A 23,187-nucleotide genomic window follows, 5' to 3' on the forward strand; every position below is an offset into this window, starting at 1 on the left:
CAGCTGCATGTAATTTTTGTGAATTCTCTCATTGGGACTGTCTTGCAGCTATCACAGATATGATGGTGGAAACTCTTAAGAGAATCTTATATGAGAATGATGTGAGCAGCATCAACAATGTAAACCACATTATTCAATCAGCTTAGCACTTTTTAAAATGTTTTCAGAACATTAGGAGGTAAAGACTGCATGGAAAAGCAGCACATACCTTTGGATCTGCCAATGCATTAATGACATTTCCAAGAGCAAGAAGGGACCGGTTAATATTTGTTCCCTCTACAAAACGAGCCCCCTTGGCACTTGTTGCATTGGCACGTTCAGATCCTGCCAGGTCAATGAGAGACATTTTGGCAATACGAATATTTTGATTAATACTAGCTGTTTTATCTTGTTGCCGTAGGTAAATCTGTAGATTAAAAAAAAATAATAAAAAAAAATTAAAAAGTAACCACTAACGAATCTAAGCAATAAATTGATTTCATAGTGTAACAACTGTTTTAAGGCATTTGTATTTGAATCCCTCTTGTAATCCAAATTCAACCTTTTAGTACATAGCTAATGTCAACAGGCAGTTTGCTCTAATGGAAAATAGTGAATCCATTCCTGACACCTTTTCAAGTCCCTTGCAGTGAGTTTGACTCAGGTGGAGTTAATTTTCTGTGCAGCAGCCCATATGTTGTTTCCTAGACTTGTGACCCAGACAGTGCTGATAACACACACTGGCAATTAGCTTTTGTTGAGCAGCAGTTGCATGGTGTCAAGGCAGCGTGCAAGAGGTTGCAAGCAAACAGCTGATAGTGGCAAGTAATTGTCTCCTCTGCCACTTTCCCTTCACTTAAGTGAGCCAAAAGGCACTGTGTTCTCTTGCTTCTGATTCTCTCTCCTGTCGTGCTGCAGAGGATTAAGCGACCAACTGGCCCAGGCTCACAAAGCAGCAAAGATAAGTGAGTTTTTTAACAGGGAAAATGAATTTCACAGCTCTTGACTCTTCTGCACTGAAAATGCATATCACACTCCTGAACTTTATATTGAAAGAGCTGTTCCTTTTTCAAATGCACACTTAGGACTACACCATAAAGAGATGTATAGGGATAAACCAGGAAAAAGTTGACCTTTCAGTGATTTAGATTTAATTGTATCTTCCATTAATAGGAAACAATACTCATTTACTGCTGTGAAAATACACTCCAGGATCTTTTCAAATGGGATGCCTCCTGAAGCCACTTGTTACCCCTCATCCCACTTTCCTGAAATTTTCACAGTACAAAGATGTACAAAGAACTAAATGCTTCTGCTTCCTTCTGCTGGTAAAGATATTCTTTCTTCAGGTTTATAAGGAAGTAGACAAACCATGAATATACGGTCAGTAAGAAGAACCAAAGTTATCCTTAGATGGCTTTATAATTCTTCATATATTTCCCCTTCTTTTGTGTTGAGCGCTTTGCCATTTGTTAACATGGCTAATGGTTACTGACATTCATGAATGCTCTTCTGGATGGTGAATCAGGAAAGAGCTGCCATGAATATAAGGTGACTGACTAGTAAAGACAGTATCTCACTACTTCTGTAGCTGTAAGCTTTGTGCATGAGAAATGAAGTCTTCCCAGTATCTAGTAACAGAAAACAGATTGACAAGTATTGCAGACTAAATAGAAATTCTTATGACTTGCCATGAAATTTCAAATAGATATGTTTCTATATCAAACAGTAAAACTAAGTTCAGTTGTACTGTTTCCAGTATAATAGACAAAAAACCACCCCAAAAAAACCCCCAAAAAACAACCCCCCCAAAAAAACAACCAAAAAACCAAACCAAACAAAAACAAAACAAAACCACAAAAACAAACAAACAACCCAAACAAAAACCACCAAAAAACCTCAGGCCAGGAACATGTTACCAGAACAACACAGTAACTATCATTAATGAAGCAGGGAAAGGTAGAGTTACAGCCAAACTATGTTGTATGACTCAAGCTTTTGTAAAAATTCAAAAGATACAGGAAATGCCCCAAAGCAGAACATTCTCAATAGAACAGTGAGGCAATTCAGATTTTCCTTTCAGATACAGTAATTGCCTAACCTAGATAAATATTTCAAACCTAAGACATATGGTACAGTAAGGCAAAACTTACATTTCTAAAATCAGCTCAGAATGTTCTGGGCCAAGACTTATCAATTTCTGAGTCAGTTTCAGAAAATATCCTGCTCCCATAAAGTTAACAAGAAAAGCCAAAAATAACATATCTCTACAAAAAAGCAACTCTTAAAATAATAGAAACATTAAAAATAAAGAGCAATCATGACAGGACTGGGGATTTCTCATCACTTACATCTCTGGAAATAAGACACAGTTCTGTTATGCAGAATGTCACAGATTTGTGGAAGTATATGCGAAACTGAAGAGATTTATTTAATTGCTTGCCACTTTTAGAAATGTGCTGAGAAAAAGTCTGCCAGAGAATAAAATCCAGAGCTTTTTCCTAAGTAAAGGTGAGGGAGATAAGCTATCCCAGCACAGCAAGTAAAGAAACAGAAGTCAGCAGCTTGCTCTGATCTCTCTGTAGCACTGTACCTTGAGCCTTTCTAAAGGCAGCACACGACAGTGCAGCCCTCAGCCCAAACAACTTGGAAAGGAGTCTGTGCATTCATGTACAATGGACAACGAGACAGACCTCAGGGGAAATTAAAACCAGGAAGGGCAATTTCAAACATACATTTAAGGTACGTAGGAAACCAGAAGCTTTTAGCGTGGCAATGACTTCTGTTCTGTTCCATATTTAGAAGCTGGTGTTTTTTAACTTTGCTGTAGTTATTTATAATTGCCTAAATCTGCAGATACTGTTAAGATCTTCCCAACAGGTACGTGCTCTAATGCAAGAACCAGAATCAAATGTATTTTAATATTATTCAACCCAGAGTGGAACAAATAAGTAATTCAAGATACTGCTTTGCAGTATGTAGCAGCAAACAAAAAAGGAAAAAAAAAAAAAAGACATTGTTGATAATAGGGCTAGTTTTTAAATATCACAGGTTGTATTTAAAAACAGAAGCCAGAAGAATAAGGCAGTGTAGCCAACACCAAAAATCTTTGAAGAAATCTTAAATTTGAGCATTGTTTGTACAACTCATTCAAGACTCATTTCTGAAGACTAAGGATCATAATTTCAATTTTCTAAAACTTGATCTCTACCAGGATATTAGGAAATCACTTTATTGTAAAAATTAACATTAACCAATAAAGTAAGAAAGTACTACTTGAGATTCTTACTTTATAGGCAGACATAACTGCATTCTGTAAATTATTTTTCCCATAGAAACAGTAAACAACATCCTGAAAACAGAAAGCATTAAACAAAATCAATAACTTTTAGTTTATAAGATTGAAATATAGAAGATTATTAAAGCTTTAAATTACCCTTTTACATAAGTTATTTCTTCTAAGGAATATAAGTTAAGAAGGTATAAGTACATATTTTATACATATAAATTCAAAAAATTGGAATTAGAGATCTTTTCATTGAATTCATTTTTTCAAACATGAACACTAAGAACCATTACATACCTCCAAGGAATAAGGAGTCAACAAGAAGAGTAAACTGAAAAACTTCAATCCCCTCTTCCTCAAACTAAGGTTCAACAGCTTAAAAGTAAAAGCTTCCATTCCAACTTTAAACAAGAACTGCAACTCACAGTAATGACCACTGTTTGTTGGCTATATCACCTCACCTGAAAGACAGCATGGGACCGGGAAGAGGAGGAATTCACATCTGTGGGATGCTGAGTTCTATTTTTATTCCCATAATCCAGCATCTGAAGGATTTCCTCTGCTGATTTAGGCTTTAAGAGCAGAGCACAAGACAAATACAGGTTTCTTTTCTTTTCTATCAACTATAGAAATACACTGATTCTAAGATGGATTTACATTAACATACACCTTCAAAACAAAATACACGAACTTCAAACTTTAGCTACCCATAAGTAAGAAATTTCATGTTTTGAAATTCAGGCACTTCAAACAAATATTCTCAGCTAAAAGGCAGTAAGGTATGAAGAGCAAGCACTTAAGTGTAGCAACTTAAATCAGAAAATATTTTTAGTAAAGAATTTAAACAAATCTGAAAGATTCTCCATGGTTAGAATCAGCCTCTTTTAAGAATGTCTGGACTTACACTAGTATATCACTATTTAATGCCTTGGTACAAGAAAAGTTTTTTCCTCACAAGACTCATGGTTTAGTGAGAAGAATATTCACAGAGCAAGCCAAACTTAGAATAGTGTTTCCTGTCACAGCATGTAACAGACACAAGAAAGCTGCAAGAAAATAGTTCCACAGGAATTGATTTTCAGATTGGAAAACTAAGTTCTATCACTGACCTGACCAAAGAAATACTGTGCTGGCCTGGAAAAGTATTTAATATGGAACTTTTCAAACATGGTTTTTACAAAAACAACCTTTAGACTTCATAGCGGTGTAGAGCACTCCAAGATGGTAATGAAGGCAATGCCAAGGTATTTTTGCCAAAAAAGAAATCTTCCAAAAATCTACTGGATAAGCATCAAGCCAATGGTATCCTTTTGATAACAAGGACTGACTGCTTCTATTCTTGCATTCTGTAATACTATTAGGTTTTTTCCACAAGGTGCTTTTAACTAATTAATTAGATTTGCCAGTTACTGGTGCTTATGGCCAGAAAAAAGTCCACTAGGAAATTACCAAATTCCATATAACTCACAGAACAATAGGAATGTTTCTCAAACATCTCAAGCACATTTTAAGTTTCTATAGATATTTACATACCTGATGCAATGTCAGACCTTGAACTACCACCCCTTGCTGGCCATCTTCACGGACAGCCAGAGGTCCAGAGCTGACCAGCAGATCACGTATCTGTTCATTGTAAACCTTTGAAATGGAATTCGAAAGAATTTATTAAAATATACTCCCATAGTTGGCAGAATTAAATAAACAGATATCACTAGTCTTTTTTAATACTCCTTTAAGACAAAGTAGTGAATTTATGCTATAATTTTTTTACATTTTTTCTATACTGAACTTAAAAGTATTCAAATCACATTTCTTCTTTGATTTTAGAAGTAATTCTTTCTAGTAAATAATTTTCATTCTTTATTCAAAAAATTTACCTTTTTTTAGAAAAACCAGTTTTGCAACAAGCATGACTCCAAAGCATTCATTTTCTTCTACTCCACACACAATCCATACTTGTGATATTCTTAGTTCAAACTTACCACTGTTAAAACTTATAAATGTCTGATATCTTAGTCTGTGAAAGCATATGGCAATGCAAACTTTCCCCATCTCCTTCTACCTCTCCCAAATACCAACTAGAGTCCATTAAGACTTTGAAGGGGGCTAAAAAGATAACCATTTTACTAGCACCACTCAGCAGCAGTGCCAAAACGTTTACTTGTAAAAACAGAACATCATCTTTTGTGCTTTTTCAGAGTACTTATAGGATGGTACTGGGAAGTCCTAGAGCATCACCCTGAAATTATAATTTCTTATACACATCAACAGATGTTCAGAGGCAGGTAATTGATCAACAAGACACAAATCACGAACATTCAGTAAATATCTTAGAAGCAGTTGTTGTTTTTGGGCAGCCTTCTGTAAAACATTAACAGGTGCCTGGGAACACCAAGCTTGCACAGCACAATACAGTTCCACTCCTATAAGGACACATTGTGTGGAGCCCCAGAAAGCACCAGAGGAAAGCAAAACCAGCTTGTCTTTATTTATAAATTATGACTTATTAAAAACAACATATCAAATGCAGGAACTCACCTCTAAATAAGAGACAGCAACATCACATGTTTTATCTTCTTTTATTTGATCCATGCGCTTATAAAGCGTCATCATAGTTAAATACATGACTCCAGGGTCTTCAGGAGAACCTAACATTGTATGAGTCTTTCCAGCTCCTGTTGCACCATATGCAAGCACTGAATTTTCCCCCCAGAAAACAAAGCAAAAATATGTAATTTATTTGTAATCAGGAATATGAAAGTCAAATGGACACTCACAGACCTCTGCCATTCTGCATGACTGTTTCATAAATGGATCAAGTTTCTTACTTAAGCTTTACTTTTCACATCTATGATTAAAGAGAGAGGTTTCAAATATACGAATTTTCAATTCGAAATCCATTCACTGATGCGTTACATGAAAATATTATTAATTTACTCTCATAACTCTAAGCTATCAACTTATTGTTGATAGGCATTTCATTTCCTTGCCACATTCCAGTGGCCAATTAAAAACCACCAAGATCTTAAAGAGTTCAGAAAGCAGGTTACCACATAGTCAGTGACACAACTACTTCTGCTTGAATAACTCTAGAGGACTCCCATTTGCACATATATTTCAGATAAAATTCCCAAGTCTACTATAACCTTAACACAAAGTTGTTTTTAAAATAGCGCACACCTAACCTAACGTCCACATGCTAAAAAGTCAGCCTTTCACATCTGTGAATTAAACCACAATGTTTTATTTCTATCTCAAGCTTTTTTAAGGGCTCTGCAGCCATTGAACAAAACGGTAGAAACTTTGAGAAATTCATGGAAGTTTTTAATTAAAGAAGAAAACCAGGAAACTTACCTGTACAGTTATATCCATTTAGGAAGCCATCAATTAGATTTTTGGTAGTATGCTCAAAAACTTCCAACTGGGATGAACTGTCATCAAAAATGGCATCAAACATAAATTTAAGATCTTTCCTTTGTCTTTTGTTAATATCTCTATGAGTCAGCCTCTTCCTGTTAAAGAAGCTAACTTCTTCCTCCTTTGGATCAAAGACCAATACATGCTGGTCAATAACACGAACAACCCTGCTAAAGCTGCCCTGTTTTTCCTTTTCGTTCTCTGGACGGACACGGACGACCACTTTCACATGACTACAGACATCTTCTTCCTTAGCAGGAGTCATCTTCTCTGTTCCTCAGCTTCACTTTCAGACGGAACAGTTGAATCTTTTCTGCAATTGACAAGACAGGTTTTATTTGCAATATAACGCCTTTCACTCTTTCAAACAGTTCACACATTTAATCAAGCACTTTTACTGGAGCCACTCATTACTTATCAATAGACTGCACCAGTGGGAGTGAGACTCCGGGAAACACTGGCCTCAAAAGATGACTTAATTCAGCACAGCGTTCAGAAAGCCAACTAGCACTTCCTCAGTAAATTCTCAAGTTTATTTCAGAATTTAAACGACTAAGTGACCTACAGGCTTTCGTTTATAACAGACCAAGCTTTCAAATGAGACACCACATTTCTATAGACCAAAGAGAGTTTTTATGTTCTTCAGCAGAAAGAGGAGCTGCCTACGTTACTCTCCCTGGATTATTAATACAGTCACGTTGCACGTGGATTTAAAGAGAGTTAAAGCGGGATTTACGTTAACGTGCCTTGCATAGGATACAGTAAGCGGTATCAAAATAGAGCTTCTTTTAAATAGCCCATTTTTCTTGTTAACAGCGGGTTGTTCGCTCACTCTTAACAGCGGGCAGTAACCTACAAGGTAAAGGCTATCAGCGACGCTTTTGCCACTCCAGGGCCAGGCTCTCTCAGCCGAGCCGCCTCCCAGACCCGCGCGGCACTCTGAGCCCCCTCCTTACCCCACCGCAGACAGCTCTCCCTCGGGGCACGCCTCCGGGCTCGGCCCTACGGCCGGAGAATTCCCCCTTGTGCCCACCGCAGGGCTGCCCGTCCCGGCTCTCACTCTCCTGTTCCGACCGCACCCGCTCTCGACCCCCGGACTCACCAACCGCCATGCGCCGGCCGCCGAATTCAAACAGCAGCAGGCCGCCCTCTTCGCCTCCTCATTGGCTGTCCTCCGTGACGTCAGCAGAGCGCCGGCACCAGCGGTGAGTGCGTGGGGCGGGCGCGCAGCGCCGTGCGGGGCCCGCGGGGTGGGGGGGCCGGCCGCGGGGAGGCCGGCCGGGCACCGGGCACGGCACCGGGCGCAGCGCACGGGGCATGGCCGGGGCTGACGGGCGAGCGGGCGGCCTCTGGCTCCGCGTGTCCCGCCGGCCCAGTTCGGGCGGGAACAGCCTCCAGCCTCTTCCTCCCGCGCGGGCCGCTGGCGGTTCTCCGGTCGCCTCTGGTAAAGAGGGGTGGAATTTTCGTCCTCACTGGCTTTACCTTCTGTTTCAGTACAAATACCCGTGTTAAGGCGGCAGTCGGCACCCCTGCGTCCCTTTAGACGTGCTATTATAAAGTACGCTTTCTGCTCACTTATAAGCCTGTTATAAAAGTATATTATAAAGTTGACTTTTCAAAGTGAACCTCGTTTTTTACAGTCCCACGGTCTCCAGTTGTGTAGAACGAGGGTAGTTGTAATCAAAGCTCGTATTAACCTCGTGTCTTAGGCTCGTAGCAGTGTGGGTCAGTGTGATGATGCCACAGAGCGGTTTTAGCGCCAGCCAGCTGCTCCGTGCTCCCTCACCAGTGAGGCTGGGGAAGGAAGGGGAAAGGGGAAAAGGTAGAAAACTCGTGGGCTGAGATAAAGAGAATTTAATAGGTAATTCGAAAGCCGTGCAGACAAGCAATGCAAAACAAGGAAAAAGTTCACTACTTCCTGTTGCTTCTGATTTTTTTGCTTTTGTATGTTTGAGTCTTTGTAGCAGCTTTCTCACGCTGCTTTACATAAACAATATCGTATTCTTAGAGTTTATCTGTATGTTTTGCATAGTTGTTCTCTGAGAGAGAATTTGACTGATAGTCATAGTAACCAATAGAGTCAAGAGGTTATAACCTCCTTGGGCCAATCTCAGCCCTCTGTACAAAATGTATATAAGTTGTTGGAGTCAGATATAAAAAGCCTTCCATGTTTAACCCTGCTGCTACTTGCTGTCCTCTGTGAAGGTCCACACCACATCACAACGTGTTGCCCCTCTAAAAGCAAGAGTAACAACTTCCAATGGGCAGGCAGGAGTTGAGCCGTCTGCAAGGAGAGCAGGGCCCCTTCACAGGTAGTGGTTACTTGGGAAGACAAATGCCATCACTCCAAACATCCTCTTGCCCCCCCTTTCTGTATGGAATATGATGTAATTTGGTCTGCAATATCCCTCAGTGCATTTGGGTCACCTGCTCCAACTGTATCTCTTCCCTGCTGTGTTCAGCAGAAATCCAAAACCTAGCCCTATGTTGGCCACTGTGAAGAAAATTAACTCCACCCCAGACAAAACCAACACAGCATACCATGGTAATATATATATTTTCTGTAGACATACTATGATTTGTTGCAAAACTTCACATCTGTGTGTCTGTTCACAGAGTGATACACGCTTTCACATTTAGGGTGAGGGAATTACTGACCAGCTGAAGCCTAAATTATCAGGAGAGTAACTTTATCAGCATATTCTTGTGCAAGCAAAATAATGGTAGCCTCTGGCAAGGTAAATTCAAGAAAAGCATGTGTTAAAATCTGATAGTGAAAAGAATCTGCTTATTACTTGAACATAATTGATTTGTAGATAATCTTGAAAGTTCTGAAAATGTTTTGCTCACGTGACGTATCTATAAAGCTGCCCAACTTGGAATGTGTAATGCCTGTAGCATTTCTGCTTTGCTATTTAAACAAATGCACTATTTCAAATATTTGTTTGAGAGTAATTCCCAACATCTGCTGCCCTTCTAGGTTGGTCAATGCCATAATGCTATCTCAAAATCTGTACCAACTTTGCAAATGTTTGTTTCTGCATAACTTGAAACTGAACTCAGTAAATGTGGCCAGAAGGATCCATTCTTCATCAGAAAAACGTTCTGACTCTGAATCAAAGGAACAAACTGGCCAGAAATGTGAAACTGAAGAATTACCTCAAAATACAGAAAACAGTAATTTTGGAAGATTGCACATACCAGTGATGCTGGAGGAGGTTGTTAAATGTTTGTCCCCTCAGCCAGGTCAGGTGAGTTAAGTGATTAATTAACATTTGTCATCCATTAACAATGCAGCAGAAAAATTTGTGGAGTGTAGGGATAACTTTTAGAGTTAGAGGAGTAAAGAGATGCTGTTAAACAATCAGTTGTTCCTTTTAAAGGTTCTAAATTGTTTTGAAGTTCAAGTTAAAACTATGTATTCGACCTAATAAAATTCTGGTGTCTGTGTGCCTGAATCCTTAGGTAGGTGGTTTTTATTAAAACTGTAGTATTTGACTATTCTGTTGCTTTTGTGCTTGTCTTTCTGAATTGCGCTTGTTTTTTCTTAAGGTTCTGTTAAATACTCATAGTAGTGGGGAGTTCTTATGTATGGTTTCATCAGTTTTTTTTCTCATCAGTTTTTGAAGATCCCTCTTCCTCTTGTATAGGAGTTAGTAAGTATGTAGGTCTTAAAAATTGTTTAGCCTCATTAGCACGGAGCTAATTCAAACGTTTTTATTTGGATATGGTACTGTAAGTAGTTTGCTTTTGGTATCTGGGGTAGTTCAGGTCTCTGCACTACTGTGTTGATATGTCTACATTACATATAGAGTCCAGGTATATCCTTACACATCCTTGGAAAATAATGATACACAGTGAAATGTTTTTGTCTGGATGGTCTTAGTACTAATTTGAAAGGATTTTTAAAATAATGCAAATTCTTAAATAATGTTCACATATCAGGTACTTTCATCTGATTTTAGTGCTTATGTTAGCTTCATAGAATCTTACTAATTTAGGCTTGTCAATGTGTAGTTTTACTAGAAAGACTGAAACAATAGGTAAAGAAGTAGAAAGTTCAGGGTATGTATATGTTTTTATTTTTATTTGAAAACAACATGAATCCAGCAGTGACAAAGTGATATAGCAAGTTTGAGGTGGACTCAGTGATCAAAAATTTGCAGTTAAATCTTGTTTTGTTGCCTTGTGTATTATTTAAAGTTTTTGAAGAAGCAGTGGAAATGGAAATAGTGTTGATACACATTAGTGTACACATTGCTCTTTCATGTTCTACTGTTGAAGAGATCTAAATTAGAGAAATACGTAAGGAACTTTGAATTCAGATTTTTTTTCTGATGTCAAAACTATGATGACTCTTTCACAAATTAAATGAACATGTAAACTGTGATACACTATGTGAAATATTTTTTCCAGTTGTGTAAGTTTTTACTTAGATAAGAAGAGCCTGATCAAGTCAGTGTTCATTAAGCTCTCTTTGTTGATGTAGAAAACCTTACTTGGCAACAGAGCTTGTAATCAAAACTGTTCAAGGTTATGAACTGTGGAGAATAACTTACTGCCCCAAAGACTATCTAATTTAAATATTTATGGATATAAAATAGCTTATTATAGGGGTGGGATTTTTTTCAAATCTGTATATACATGGTTTTTCAGATTCCTAAGCTAGTAGTGAATCACTAATGACTGTTTTAAGAGTGCCCAAGTGTTTTTACCTGAAACAGAAGCATTTATAATACTGCTAACCTGTTCAGCATGACTGAAACTGGGAAGTGTTAAGCACTTCCGTTTTCCTGTATATATTTGCAGCACTTTCTAAAGCCTTGAAAAGTAAGTAGTATGCAAAAGGATGCAATGTGTCAACTGAGTTTTGCTAGTGTAAGTGAAATTTTGAGCACAGTTTCTCACTAACTTGAGTGGTAGTAATCAGTTTGTATTAGCGTGGATGTCAACTGAGAGTGTCATATAAATTTTTATTTTTAAGATTATAGTCATGACAGGAAGCCTATAAACACTTTATAGTAGTGCTCTGATCTTGAATTTGTTTTTCTGCTTTATTCTCTCCTACACACATAAAGATTTCCTTTACTCAGCTTTAATGGAGTTATATTCTTTTTTATAAAATAGCTGATTTGGGCCTTTATTTTTTCTTGTGTCCTAAGACAACGGCTTACCAATATAAAGAAAATCTAATTAGAAAGATGATGTTCTCCCTATAGTTCTGGCCACTGAATGGGATTTTCATTTTACTTACAGAGGTTCTTAAAAAGATAAATGTTACTTAAGAGTGAGTCACTGCTGAGATAAAGATATTAGTGCCCTCCCACTGGATATTCTTGTTGACTGTCTCCTTTGGAGAATCTGTTTGTTGAGAGTTTGAGCAATAATACTTCCATTTATCTTTGACTCTTCTTTTATTGCCTGTTGTAGTACTGTCTTTGAAGCAAAGACTACAAATTAGTTTTTACCAATCTACTTCATTTCTCAATGAAAAGTCTGTTGCAGTAAGTCCACACATAAGTAATTTCCTCTTTAAGTTTACTGTATTATTCTACATTTTAATCTTCTCAATCCACCAGTGTCGTTTGTAAATGCCTGACCAATGTTTTTGCAGATGTCTGGACAATTCTCTTTTCTCTTAAAGAACCAAACATATTTTGAACCAGTGTTTGAACATCCAGAAGCATGTTTCCCCAGATTTCAGCCTACTTTTTTCCTATTTTTTTTCTTTGCAATGGTCATGTGTCTTTTAACTAGAGATATTGATCTTTTCCACATACTGTGGGTCTAATGTTTAGTAAAAAAATTTCAGTAGCAGTGAGTTCTAGTATGAATGCCAGAGGATGAAACTCTAAAATTTTAGCTGTTCTTATGAGAATATTAAAGATTTTTCAGTTGTAAAGCTCTAGGAAGTGATAGTGCTCCAGCACCAAAAAATACTTCTATATATAATATTTAAACTCCAACTAGAAGAAAAACAATGATTATCCCCTACTCAGATTATATGAGGAAGCCTGTAATCTGGTGACATCTATGGTTTTATATGGTTGATTTTTTCTATGGTTGAGTATGTTCTAGAAGAGACTATAAGGGAGATACTGTAAGCTCTGCTAGTATTACTTGGTTTATGATGGTTCTAGAAGCTTTTTTTAGTATCTGTAAATTAAGTGGTAGGTGGTCAAACTTGAGGTAAGAAATAATGAATAAGATCTTTCCATTTTCTCCAGTGTTTAAGTGGTTCATCAGAAGCCAATAATAGTAGATGATTTTTTACCTCATTATGTTAATCGATGTAAAAAAAAAAAGGCAGTTAATTTTCCCCAGAGAGATTTCCTCTGACATCATCTTGAGCTAGCTGCAACTTACTGTGGTTATTTCCCTTCTGATTCTCCATAATGTTATGCAGATTATTTTTACTACTTGGCATTCATTGAAGGAGGTATCCTCTTTTGTCTTGGAAATTATGTGTTATACTTAGTTTCTAGACAGAGACAAGTATTTCCTGAAAACATGCAGCTTTGCCATGAGCTTTCCTTTCACTCTTTCAGGTACACACTGTGTTATTTTCAGGATAGTTACTATTTTCATGCATGCAAACATCTAATGGTTCCTTTTCAGATGGTGTGTGAGCATGGACTTCTAAAATAACAGGAAGGAAGTAAAAAACATTGCTGACACTCAGGCATTGTTTTGTTGTGGGTGAAGTGCTGCTTGAGCTCTGGCTTGAGCTACTCTGAAGACAGTAGCTTTTCACGTCCTGGAGATTCTGCTGCTACTGTTGGATGTTAATCTGGAGCATGGTGGTTTCCTTCCTTTTCTGCAGAGCTAGTTAGTCAAGTAATAGATGACACTTGAGGGAAGCTCAGGTGGACTGAGAAAGCAGGGTAAGTTCTGAAATTCTTAGTTTCCGTGTATTCTTGTCTATACATTAATATTCTCTTTCTGCCTTGTACTGAGTATAAATGCTTTAAGGCAAAAATAACCTTTCTCTGTACAGCACCCTGCAGAGAGGGCTTCTGTTTTGTGACAAAGGTTTCCAAGAATTGTGGTATATAAATAGTTACATGTTTGTGCTGATGATCAGGGTTCTTATCATAGTACCTCCAAAGCCATCTGCAAATCATTTTTAACTGGAATGACCCGTTTATACTAGAGGTTCTCAAAATTGGAGTTTTCTGCAGAGTGTCCAAAATAAAAAGCAATTGTAAAGGGATCTGGAAAAATTAATTCTGAATTCTCAAGTTGTGTGAATATTTTGTAAAATATAACCAAAATACCAAGTTTGGAAGGACATATTAGTTGTATCATGAGATAAGTGGTGAAATACTACCTTTGGAAGAGCACTACACACACCTGGACATAGTAAAAGTTTTTATTGTTTTGGCCTGTTTTTCACTGGACTTGTAAGATGAATAAGGTGACATAAAGCACTCAATTTGTAATGTTCTTTATTGTATAAACAACAAATTTTTTTGTGGGAAGCATGCTGAAAATATTTTTCCATAAGCAAATTTTATGGCTAATTTTTCTCTGTCAGCAGCACAGTGAGCTTTGTAGTGATTGTTGTAAAAAAAAAAAGAAAGGAAGATACAGAAACTTGCAAGAGTCAATAAATTCTGAAAATACTGTGGTAATTACGGAAAACTTTTTTCCTATAGTATTTGAGTGTTACTGGGGCATATTGAGGGTTGTTTCAGTTGATCATACACAGTTCCTGTGTATTTTTTTAATGTCACTCTTATCTTGCCTGATGCACATATCGCAAATTTACAGAGGAGGCTAGCCAGGCTTCAGTTCACAGCTGTGTGTGGAAGTGTGTAATAAAATGTGAAGCAAATGTGTATATATGCAAAGTTTGTTTATTTTTGGGTGTATCTAATAGGAAACTAGAAATGGATTCTCATCAGATAGCACTGTTTAAAATACTTGGTTAAAATCATACTTTAAGAGAGATGTTTTTAGTTAAGTTAGCATTTGAAGGTAGTGCATGAAAATGGAAAACATTTTCAAAACAGTTTTGACTGATATGCAAAAGATAGTACTTCAAGTATTTATTATTATTTTAAATAATAATATTTTCTGGTTTTACAGTGGTAGTGTATACATGCAGATCTGGAGAAGAAGACTCCATTTGCTTATGTTCCTTGACTTGCAACCAAGTGCTCTATGCTCTGACATGCAGTCAAAATAAAATGTAGTAAGGTGGAAGGAGTATTATTTAACTGTGCCAACAAGTGTCATATGTGTTTTATATTATCTGCATCTGTATTAGCTCCATCACAAGATGAGAGAGGAAAGAAAGGGACTGGGAAGAAAACAGGACAGGAGGTGATATTCATGGACAGCTTGCCAATTGAGGAGGCAGAGAAAGTCACGCTCTTCAATTGTCTTCCAGTTTTGCTGACTTCTGTAGGGGGCCCTCCAGAAATACAGGGATCTTAAATTCTGTATTGACAGATGACTTAAAGCACATGTGATTTATTTGAGAGCAGTGCATAACTGTTCTCTATTTGAAGCTGGTACTGCTGAGTGATTAGACTGTGATACCAGGAAATAAAAAATATCCGGGGATTTGGATATGAATGATGGCAGGATATGAATGAGGCATGGTGAAGATGGCCCTTCAGAATTTACTTTTTTTATCCTTTAAGAATTAGGTCTTTAGAGAGAAAATAACTAGGATACTTGGATGAGAGGAAGAATTAAGTTGATGGCCACAACTGCACAGGAAAAAATCTTCGGGTTGTAGTTCTTGCACATCTTCCTGACCACCTCATCTTCCCACCTGCATCATGGCTCTCTGAAGGCGTATCTAAATGTTACCAGCAGCCACAAGTAGAAGACCTCTCACCAACTTTGTTCTGCATCCTTCTCTATTGCAGTAAAGGAAGGAAAGTCTGCAGCTGCTATATCTAAAGAGACCAGCAAGGGAACTGGGCCTGCCTGCTGAAAACGACTCTGCAGATGTGCAGATTTGGTTTTATGGTGATACTGGATTAACTTGCTCTTACCGTTCTATCACATAACAAATGACAGCACTTCAGGAGACTATTTAAGGTGCTGTGTTATAATAAAGCAAGATTCAGTGCTTTTGGGTGACTCAGCTTGTAATGACGCTGTATATGCTCTCCTTTTCTGTTGTGACAGTATTAGTCTTTGCACCTCTTGGGGAAAACTAATAAAATTCACCAGAAAGTAATCTAAGCCCTTGAAATTTTAACTTCAGTGAGCCTGTGTTCCCAGAAAGGGTGATAATTAATATATGTAGCTACTCATTTCCTCCTCATCTAGTACTGTGTGTCTTTAGTCAGCCTTTTGGCTAAGCTTTCTTATTAAATATTTGAATTTGAGTTTGCAAACAGACATGCAGACTTTTTTCTATCACACAAAATATTACTAGCAATTGAATAGCATTGTTGGAGTATGGGATATATCTGCAAGTTTTGTTTTCTTATTTTGTATTTTATACTGCTCGAGTAGTTTTGCACAGAATTAATTTGGGTAAACAGATGATTAATAGGTTAAGCTACTAAATTAGTTGCTTGAACAGGTATCTGAAGTCATGCAAACGTATGGTCTGATTTTTTTTTTTAATACTTTTCCTTTTTCCCAGACTTTTTGAGCATGTTACCTTCATTCCAATGATGCTTGATGCTCAGCATCTTGGGAAAATACTTTTCTAATAACTGAGTTTTAATAAAGGACAAATTCTTCTGTTTTATTAATGTCACTGAAATAAATGAATATTGTATCAGGCTCACTCTGTATCAAAATGGTATTATTTAATGTCAGATTGCTGTTAGGAACCTGGCAGCCAAGGCTTATCAAAAACATGTCCATGGCTTTTTTGGGGTTGGCTAACCATTAATAATAAAGAGTTAGATTTTTACTTGAGCCTTTGTAAAATTTTCATTGCATCTTAAATATCTCCTCAGTTTTAATTGAGGAAAGGAGTTTCTTTGGAGGTTGCAGAGGAAGTCAGCTTTTTCTTGTTAAGTCTGATGATTAGCTGAAGTCATTCAGACACTGAAATTTTAATTTCCTATGGAAATGTTAATAATGGTGTGCTTGAGTCATAATGTCATTAAATCTAATTCCAGACAACATTACTCTTAGGAAAATGAGCGAAGTAAATAATGCATACTGAAGCAAGGTCTGCCAGTGCTGTCTAAGAGCAGGTGACAAAGGCAGGTGGTGGTGGTTTTTGTTTGCTTCTCTTACCTCTTGTGCAAGAGCAAAGGGGGAAGGGGCTTATCTGTGTTCTCTTGCACTGAAAAAAACTGGCTCTGAGCAATCTTTCTGGATGTTTCCCTCAGCTACGTGAAGTGCAGTGCTTGGCTGCAGGTTTCGCACTAGGCAAGGAATACCACTTGGCACACATGAGAGGGTCTAGGACAGGGCTCCCTTTGCCTCTGCATGTGTGAGGATTAGAGTGGTTTGCCAGTGACTGGACTTTTGCCAGGCTTCTGAGATGAACCTACAGTTGGTGACTGAGAAGGATGTCACGCACTTTAAGATAAACTGTAAATGCCTTCGGGGGATGTATTCCAGTATATTCTGTGGAATCAAGACCACAAATTAAGGTATAAGTGAGGAATGCAAAACAAAGCAAAGCAGAGGTAAAATGCCTTTTATTATGTTTTCATACAAAACCTGTTCATTTTTTTTTAATATGTTGTTTCATATTCAGCTGTAATCAGAAAATTGAACCCTTGTGAAGAAAATAGATTGGAAATTATTTCAAGGCATTAAGCGATTATGATTGATGGGTGCTTCAGAATGTGTTCATAGCAACTTTTTTCCTCCTCTGTGTGAAGTGATGAAGAGATGGTTGTTAGTGCAAGTTACTGAAGTACTGAAGTTCTTGGAAGCTTAGTGATTTTACAGATATTTCAGCTGTATACTAGTGTAATTTAGTAGCATCCTCTGTTAGTGTACCCATGTGATGAACGTGAAAAATGGGAAATAATGGTTGCATTATGTTGAATTGTGGAATAGACCAATACTGGAAAATCATTTCATATTGTACTTAATACGTGATCTGAGAAGGTTGTTTTCCCACAAAATACCAACTATTAATTTCTATTCTCTTTGTGGTGTAGATGGTTAGACTTGGTATGTAAACAGTTTTTTTATCATTTCATATTCTGTCAAAAGTACTTTTGGAAAAAACTAGTCCAGTTATGTTTTACCTATCAGTCCTTATTTTTTTAAATTACAAGTGATAACTTTTATTGTAGATAAAAGACATGTAATGTATAGAAATAATAGGAGATAGATATCTTTTGGTTGCAATCAAAATTCTTCTTTGCTATGTACTTAATTTGATTTTTCTTTTCTTTTTGGTAGCTGCTGGAAAAAACAGGTTTTATGGTGTAATATATTACCATAGCAAAAATACAGAACTGTAAATTTTCACTTTTTTGGTCAACTTTGTTTTCTGGAAGGTTGTATCATCCTGCATAATACCTTTTAATCCCTTTAAAATGTTTTCACTGACAAGTTCAGCTCTTGTATATGTGACCAAGCTTTGGATAGGAATTATGGCTGTGTAGATCAGTAGCTGCTCATAATTTTCATAGTGGTGTCATCAGTAGCATTTCATTGGTACTGGGTCTATAGCTTTGTATAAAGCTTATTTATCTTGTGTAGGTTTAAAACATTTTCAGTTTTACTGCTAGGAGACCTGTGGTGAGGCTTTGCTCTACAGGGTAACCTTAACCAGTTTTTGCCACAGAGGTTTTTATTTTGCAGAAATTCCTTTTGTATTCTTTTTTATTCCTTTTTATTGTTAGGTAATTTTATATTACAACATGACAGTATTTTGGTACTGGTTGATGTTGACATGACATCAGAACATACAATTGTATAGTAAGTGCCTTTAATTTTTAGAGTTCTTATAGAAGTAAGAGAATGCAAATGAAAATTGCAACTTTTCAGGATGGGAGTAGAGCATAATTAGGTGTCTGTGGACCATGCGTGATTCACTGGGTTTGTAATATTATTTTCCCTTCTGTGAGGCAATGACTTTGAAAAGATTAAAAATCAAAGTGCTCTAGTTTAAAAACAGCTATGTTTGATTTACTTTACAGAACTTGCAAAATATTTTGAATTCTCATAAGAGAAAGCAAAGGTTATTAGCATGCTAAAGCCTAAATATTGCTTCTTACTAAATTTGAATAGTATAAAATACAAGAATATCTTTGTCTCCTTGGCCTCTTATTTTCTTAGTTCTAGGATATTTTTTCTTACTTGCATGTGAATAGCAGCAAACTGTATGTTTTAATAATGCTTTCTTCTGAGACTTTGAGTGTGTGTAGTCTCTTAGTTCATTTAGAAAAACAGTAGAACTCTTTCAGCATTTCTCCAAAAGTACATTTCTCTTCTAACAAATCTTTGTTGCTGTCTCACAAGTAACATGTCATGTCTCACAATGCCAATGGTTTTTAAAAACCTGGTTTATTTAACATAATTTAAAAAACCCTGCCTATTGTCAGACATATAGAACAAGTGTACTGTTTTAATTCTTGTATATTTAATCGGAATTGAGGATATATTCTTGGGTTATTATGCAAAAATTAAAATATGAACCTCTCTCTACATGGTTGATCTATGCATGTATTAGGTAGGACATAGTGGTAAGTGCAATAAATAATTTTGAGGTAAATTGGAAGGATGCAGGATACTTGCCCATTTTAAGTTACATCTTGAGTCAACCAAAGACACCCTACTTAGAATGGAGAAGTGTAATGGAAATTTGGAGATACATGATTTGAACTTGATGAGGGCTAGGCAGACTTTGACTTTTATAATTTAGTCTGAAGTCCTTGTTAAATGGCTTTGAGAAGCTGCAGATATTTCAGCTTATATGAGTTATGTTCATTTAACAAAGCTAACTTCTAGCAGAGCAGAAGAGAAGGAAGTTTCAAGGAAACTGTCTTTTTTTCCCATTGGAGATTGAAATGCTAACAAGGAAGAAAAAGATCTCCAATTGCTAAGTCTTCTAATCAATATTTTTTCATTAGCAGAAGTAGTTCTAGATTTAGAATACTTCTAGGAACATGAGCTGATTAAATAGTTTAAGTTTTGATAGATGCTGTTATCTAAAACCAGCAATATTGTTATGGTGAGTTTGGAAGTGAGCGTACATAGTGTATATCTTGTTTGAAGACAGAGGACTTCTCTTTTTAATGAAGAATTTTTTACATGGGTAATTGTTCAGGAGGATTGAATGCTGACCTCTGCTAGCATTGACTTTATAAGGAAACTGTTATCTAGGGATGATATTAAAAAAAAAGAAAATGACCTTGGGAGATGATCTGGAGTAAAACCTGCTGACCTTTGTGTGGGGGCGAGGACAAAATGGTGGTTCTGTCCTTTGAGAATCTCCATCCACTGGGCTATTCATGTAGATAGAGCCAGACAGTGCCAGGGAAATAAACAAAATATTTTGTTTACAGACATGTCTTGTATACCATTTACTATTCACGGTCTGCTTTGAATTTAGATTTTTGTCTCTCGGATTATATCCCTACAACCTTTGAATCATTCACAGATTATAGATTAATTAATTCAAATTCATTACATGGAATTTATGTTTACAGCTCTCTTATAAAGTAGCACAATAGTATTGTTTCTACTTCACAGAATTTAGAGGCAACAATACTGAAATTCTGCTTTGGGTCCTCAAGCAGAAATGCCTCTTTTCCTGTTTTTTTGAAGAGATTAGCATTTTGGTTTAGAGCTTTGCAGCACATTGGAGGGACATCCACTTGCAGCTGTTGAGGTCACAGTGTGTATAGGAAGCAGATCTAGAGTTTCTGAGTTTTACAGACAGAAAAATGAGAAACAGTGTGATCTACCTGCTTAGTGTAGTGACCTGAGAATCACAGAAGCTGGGTGGCCAAACTTCCAGTGTCCAAGTTTCGTCTGTCAGTTGAGTGCATTTCTCTGTTACTGTGTTGGATATTGCAATTTCCAGTGTTATTTCACTTTTGGAAAGAAAACTTGAATGGAAATGATTGATTACTTCCTTAGGATTTTTTGTAAGAGCCAAGCTGAACATGAAGCCAGTGAAGTGTTGTGATGCCACTGAAGGGGCAAGTCCTCCCATATCAGCATCTCCCTAAGCTCCCTCCCTCCCTGACTTCTGCAAATCAGTTAAACACACTAACATGTTAGAAAATAATACAGCTTTTTCTTCTGTTTTAGTTTTCTGGGCCATGTTGCTAAATATAATTGGCTTATGGAAGTACACAGTAAACACCTGTGCTGAGAAAAATTAACTACAAAAGGGAAAACACACAAGAGAAAATAATGCCTAATTACTCCTACACCTAGCATTTAACATCTTGTGCAACTCAGTAGTCTGGTTAATTGGTCTAGTACCAATCTTAGGTAAGTTGTCACTCTGTCTTCGCTGTAAGAAGGTGAGGTATGCATATTCCAAATTACAGCTTTTTCACTTGCTAAAAATCAATGGCAAATACTGAGATTTGTAGATTCTAGTATAGTTCTGGAGAAAACACGTTTTAATTTAAAATTATTTCTTAATTGGAATATTCATGCTCATTTTTATCCTCAAGAGCCTTACCTGTTCCTCCCATTTCCTCCAGGCCTAAAATAAAACTGAGGTCTTACGTGTTAATGGCTTAACACATTGCCAAGTGCACTGGACATGCTGGTCTCTGGATATACATTCATGCTTCCTCTTGCTCTTCTGGTTGTGCAGCCATAGAATGAGCTCACAGCAAAACTTTTCCTTGCGCCTTGTTTTCAGGTGAATAAGCCAAACCTGTGAGAACAGGACCAGTGTGCAGTTAGAGCTGAAGGTGATAGTGAGCAGCCAGCTGTTTTCAGAAACAATGAGCTGTTTACATCAGCTGGGACATATAAACTGAAGGGCTTCTCGACAGGTTGTCTGTTTTGACTCTGGACACCTCTCATCCACTTATCTCTTTGATTGCTTTGCAGTGTGTTTGCACCATCAGATGAGAAGATGAGAACATAAGAACAATTAACACAGTTTTCCTTTTCCAGGATCCTGTACTTTTACAGCTTTGGCGTCATAGCCTGAGCATTCAGAAAGAAAAACTGTTGAAATCTAAAATGTTTTTGAAGGTCCATGAGAATATCAATAGAAGAATCTTTCACCCAGAATGATCTTCCTGTTGTTTTCATTTCAAAACTTGAAAATGCCATTACTGCTTAGTGCAATGATAGAATTATTATAATTCAAAAATCTAACCAAAGATTTTTTCTTTCCCAAAATGGAAATGGCTGAAGACATTTTGTCACTCTTTCCCACCCCCTTCCATCAGCTGGTGACCTTACTTCTGACACAGAAAAAAATTCAGCCTTCAATTGTTAAAATCAGCCAGGTCTCTTAAGTGACAGAAAACAGAATTTTTTGATGGTAGATATTTTTATTAATAGTAAATAATGCTACTTGAGTAGCTTGTAAAAAACCCCCAGATTTAAAATGTGCTACTTGAGCTTCAAAATGTACAAAGCATTATTTGTATTTTGATTTTTTTGAGATGTTTATCTGAAATGAAGTTAAAATAGTGCTCCTGGAAGTCTCCGTTTCAAAACGATTACTTGAGCAGTTTTGTCAGTATACACTTTTGGTCATCTAATTTTAAAACAAGACTTTTGCTAAGAAGGTCAATGTAACTACTTTCCTTTTGATCTTGCATCCTGTGGGTGCCTGAGTAGTTCTGTAGGAAAAGTTTTACTGAATGAGTCAGTGCACTGAGTCATAGCATGAAGCCTGTAGTGCTGTGGACTAACTAATTGGTAACTGTCTCATATGTAATTAAAGCACAGTTGTCAGCTCTGTGTTACTGATTGACATCCCACTGAAGTATTTTGTTTTTAGCAACTTAGATTAGTTGTTCTTTGCTATTAAAATTTGTGTGTTTTAAGATGTTGTTTCTGTTGAATAGACCTGCCATTGCCATTATCTTTTACTATCCTCTCTAATTTTTATAGTACTCAGTTTGAATTTTTTCTCTCTGTTAGGTCACATATTCAGTAATTACGCTTTTTACCATGCCTGTGCATTTACAGATGTTTAGAGTCCTTTGAGGACTTTTTAAAGTTTTTGTCATTAAGACCTGTCCTATTAGTACTGATTAATGTTTTTTCACTGTTCCTAAACTCTTTAAAGCATCATTCAAAGCTTTTTGAAAAATCAGACTTAAAAATAAATGTATCTTTTGTTTTGTTTTGTAAATTACATTTTCAATTTTGCTAGTTTTCACGTCTGATGTTCATCTTGTGTTGTGCCCTGTTTTATAATAATAAATGCCTTTTCTTTGTCTGAGTGCGTGCCCACCATCTCCAGGTAATTAGCAGTGTTTTCCAATATCATTGGAGCCTTTCTTTTTCCTGTTCTTCAGTTCCTTTGTGTGTGTGTTTCTTACCATCATGCAGCTTCAGGCAAAGGGCTGTATGGGCGACATGGGAGAACAGGACGTCTTGAAGCCGTCTCTTTCATTAAG

At 36.9% G+C, this 23,187-nt stretch overlaps 2 protein-coding genes across 5 annotated transcripts in view; one reads left to right on the forward strand and one right to left on the reverse strand.

The window, feature by feature from the left end:
• The window catches only part of KIF18A (kinesin family member 18A), a 31,109-nt gene extending 23,299 nt beyond the window's left edge, over window positions 1-7,810 (reverse strand). Inside the window, exons 1-6 of one of the 2 annotated variants that reach the window (XM_083885373.1) lie at window positions 7,785-7,810; window positions 6,620-6,995; window positions 5,804-5,961; window positions 4,799-4,903; window positions 3,727-3,837; window positions 209-406 (exon numbers count right to left, since the gene is read on the reverse strand). In XM_083885373.1, the coding sequence (XP_083741499.1) occupies window positions 209-406; window positions 3,727-3,837; window positions 4,799-4,903; window positions 5,804-5,961; window positions 6,620-6,947 (900 nt within the window). In that variant the 5' untranslated portion in view covers window positions 6,948-6,995; window positions 7,785-7,810. Of the gene's footprint in view, window positions 1-208; window positions 407-3,726; window positions 3,838-4,798; window positions 4,904-5,803; window positions 5,962-6,619; window positions 6,996-7,638; window positions 7,748-7,784 lie in introns of those variants that run through there. The other variant, XM_083885372.1, reaches the window with a different exon arrangement.
• Window positions 7,811-7,867: 57 nt separating this feature from the next.
• METTL15 (methyltransferase 15, mitochondrial 12S rRNA N4-cytidine) overlaps window positions 7,868-23,187 on the forward strand; it is a 102,933-nt gene continuing 87,613 nt past the window's right edge. Inside the window, exons 1-3 of one of the 3 annotated variants that reach the window (XM_083885352.1) lie at window positions 8,177-8,240; window positions 8,888-8,994; window positions 9,663-9,933. In XM_083885352.1, coding sequence (XP_083741478.1) covers window positions 9,679-9,933 — 255 coding nt within the window. In that variant the 5' untranslated portion in view covers window positions 8,177-8,240; window positions 8,888-8,994; window positions 9,663-9,678. Of the gene's footprint in view, window positions 7,888-8,176; window positions 8,241-8,887; window positions 8,995-9,662; window positions 9,934-23,187 lie in introns of those variants that run through there. The other 2 variants (XM_083885353.1, XM_083885351.1) reach the window with 2 other exon arrangements.

Source organism: Zosterops lateralis (genome assembly GCF_965231275.1).
Source record: "Zosterops lateralis genome assembly, contig: SUPER_6_unloc_1, whole genome shotgun sequence".
Lineage (NCBI taxonomy): Eukaryota > Metazoa > Chordata > Aves > Passeriformes > Zosteropidae > Zosterops > Zosterops lateralis.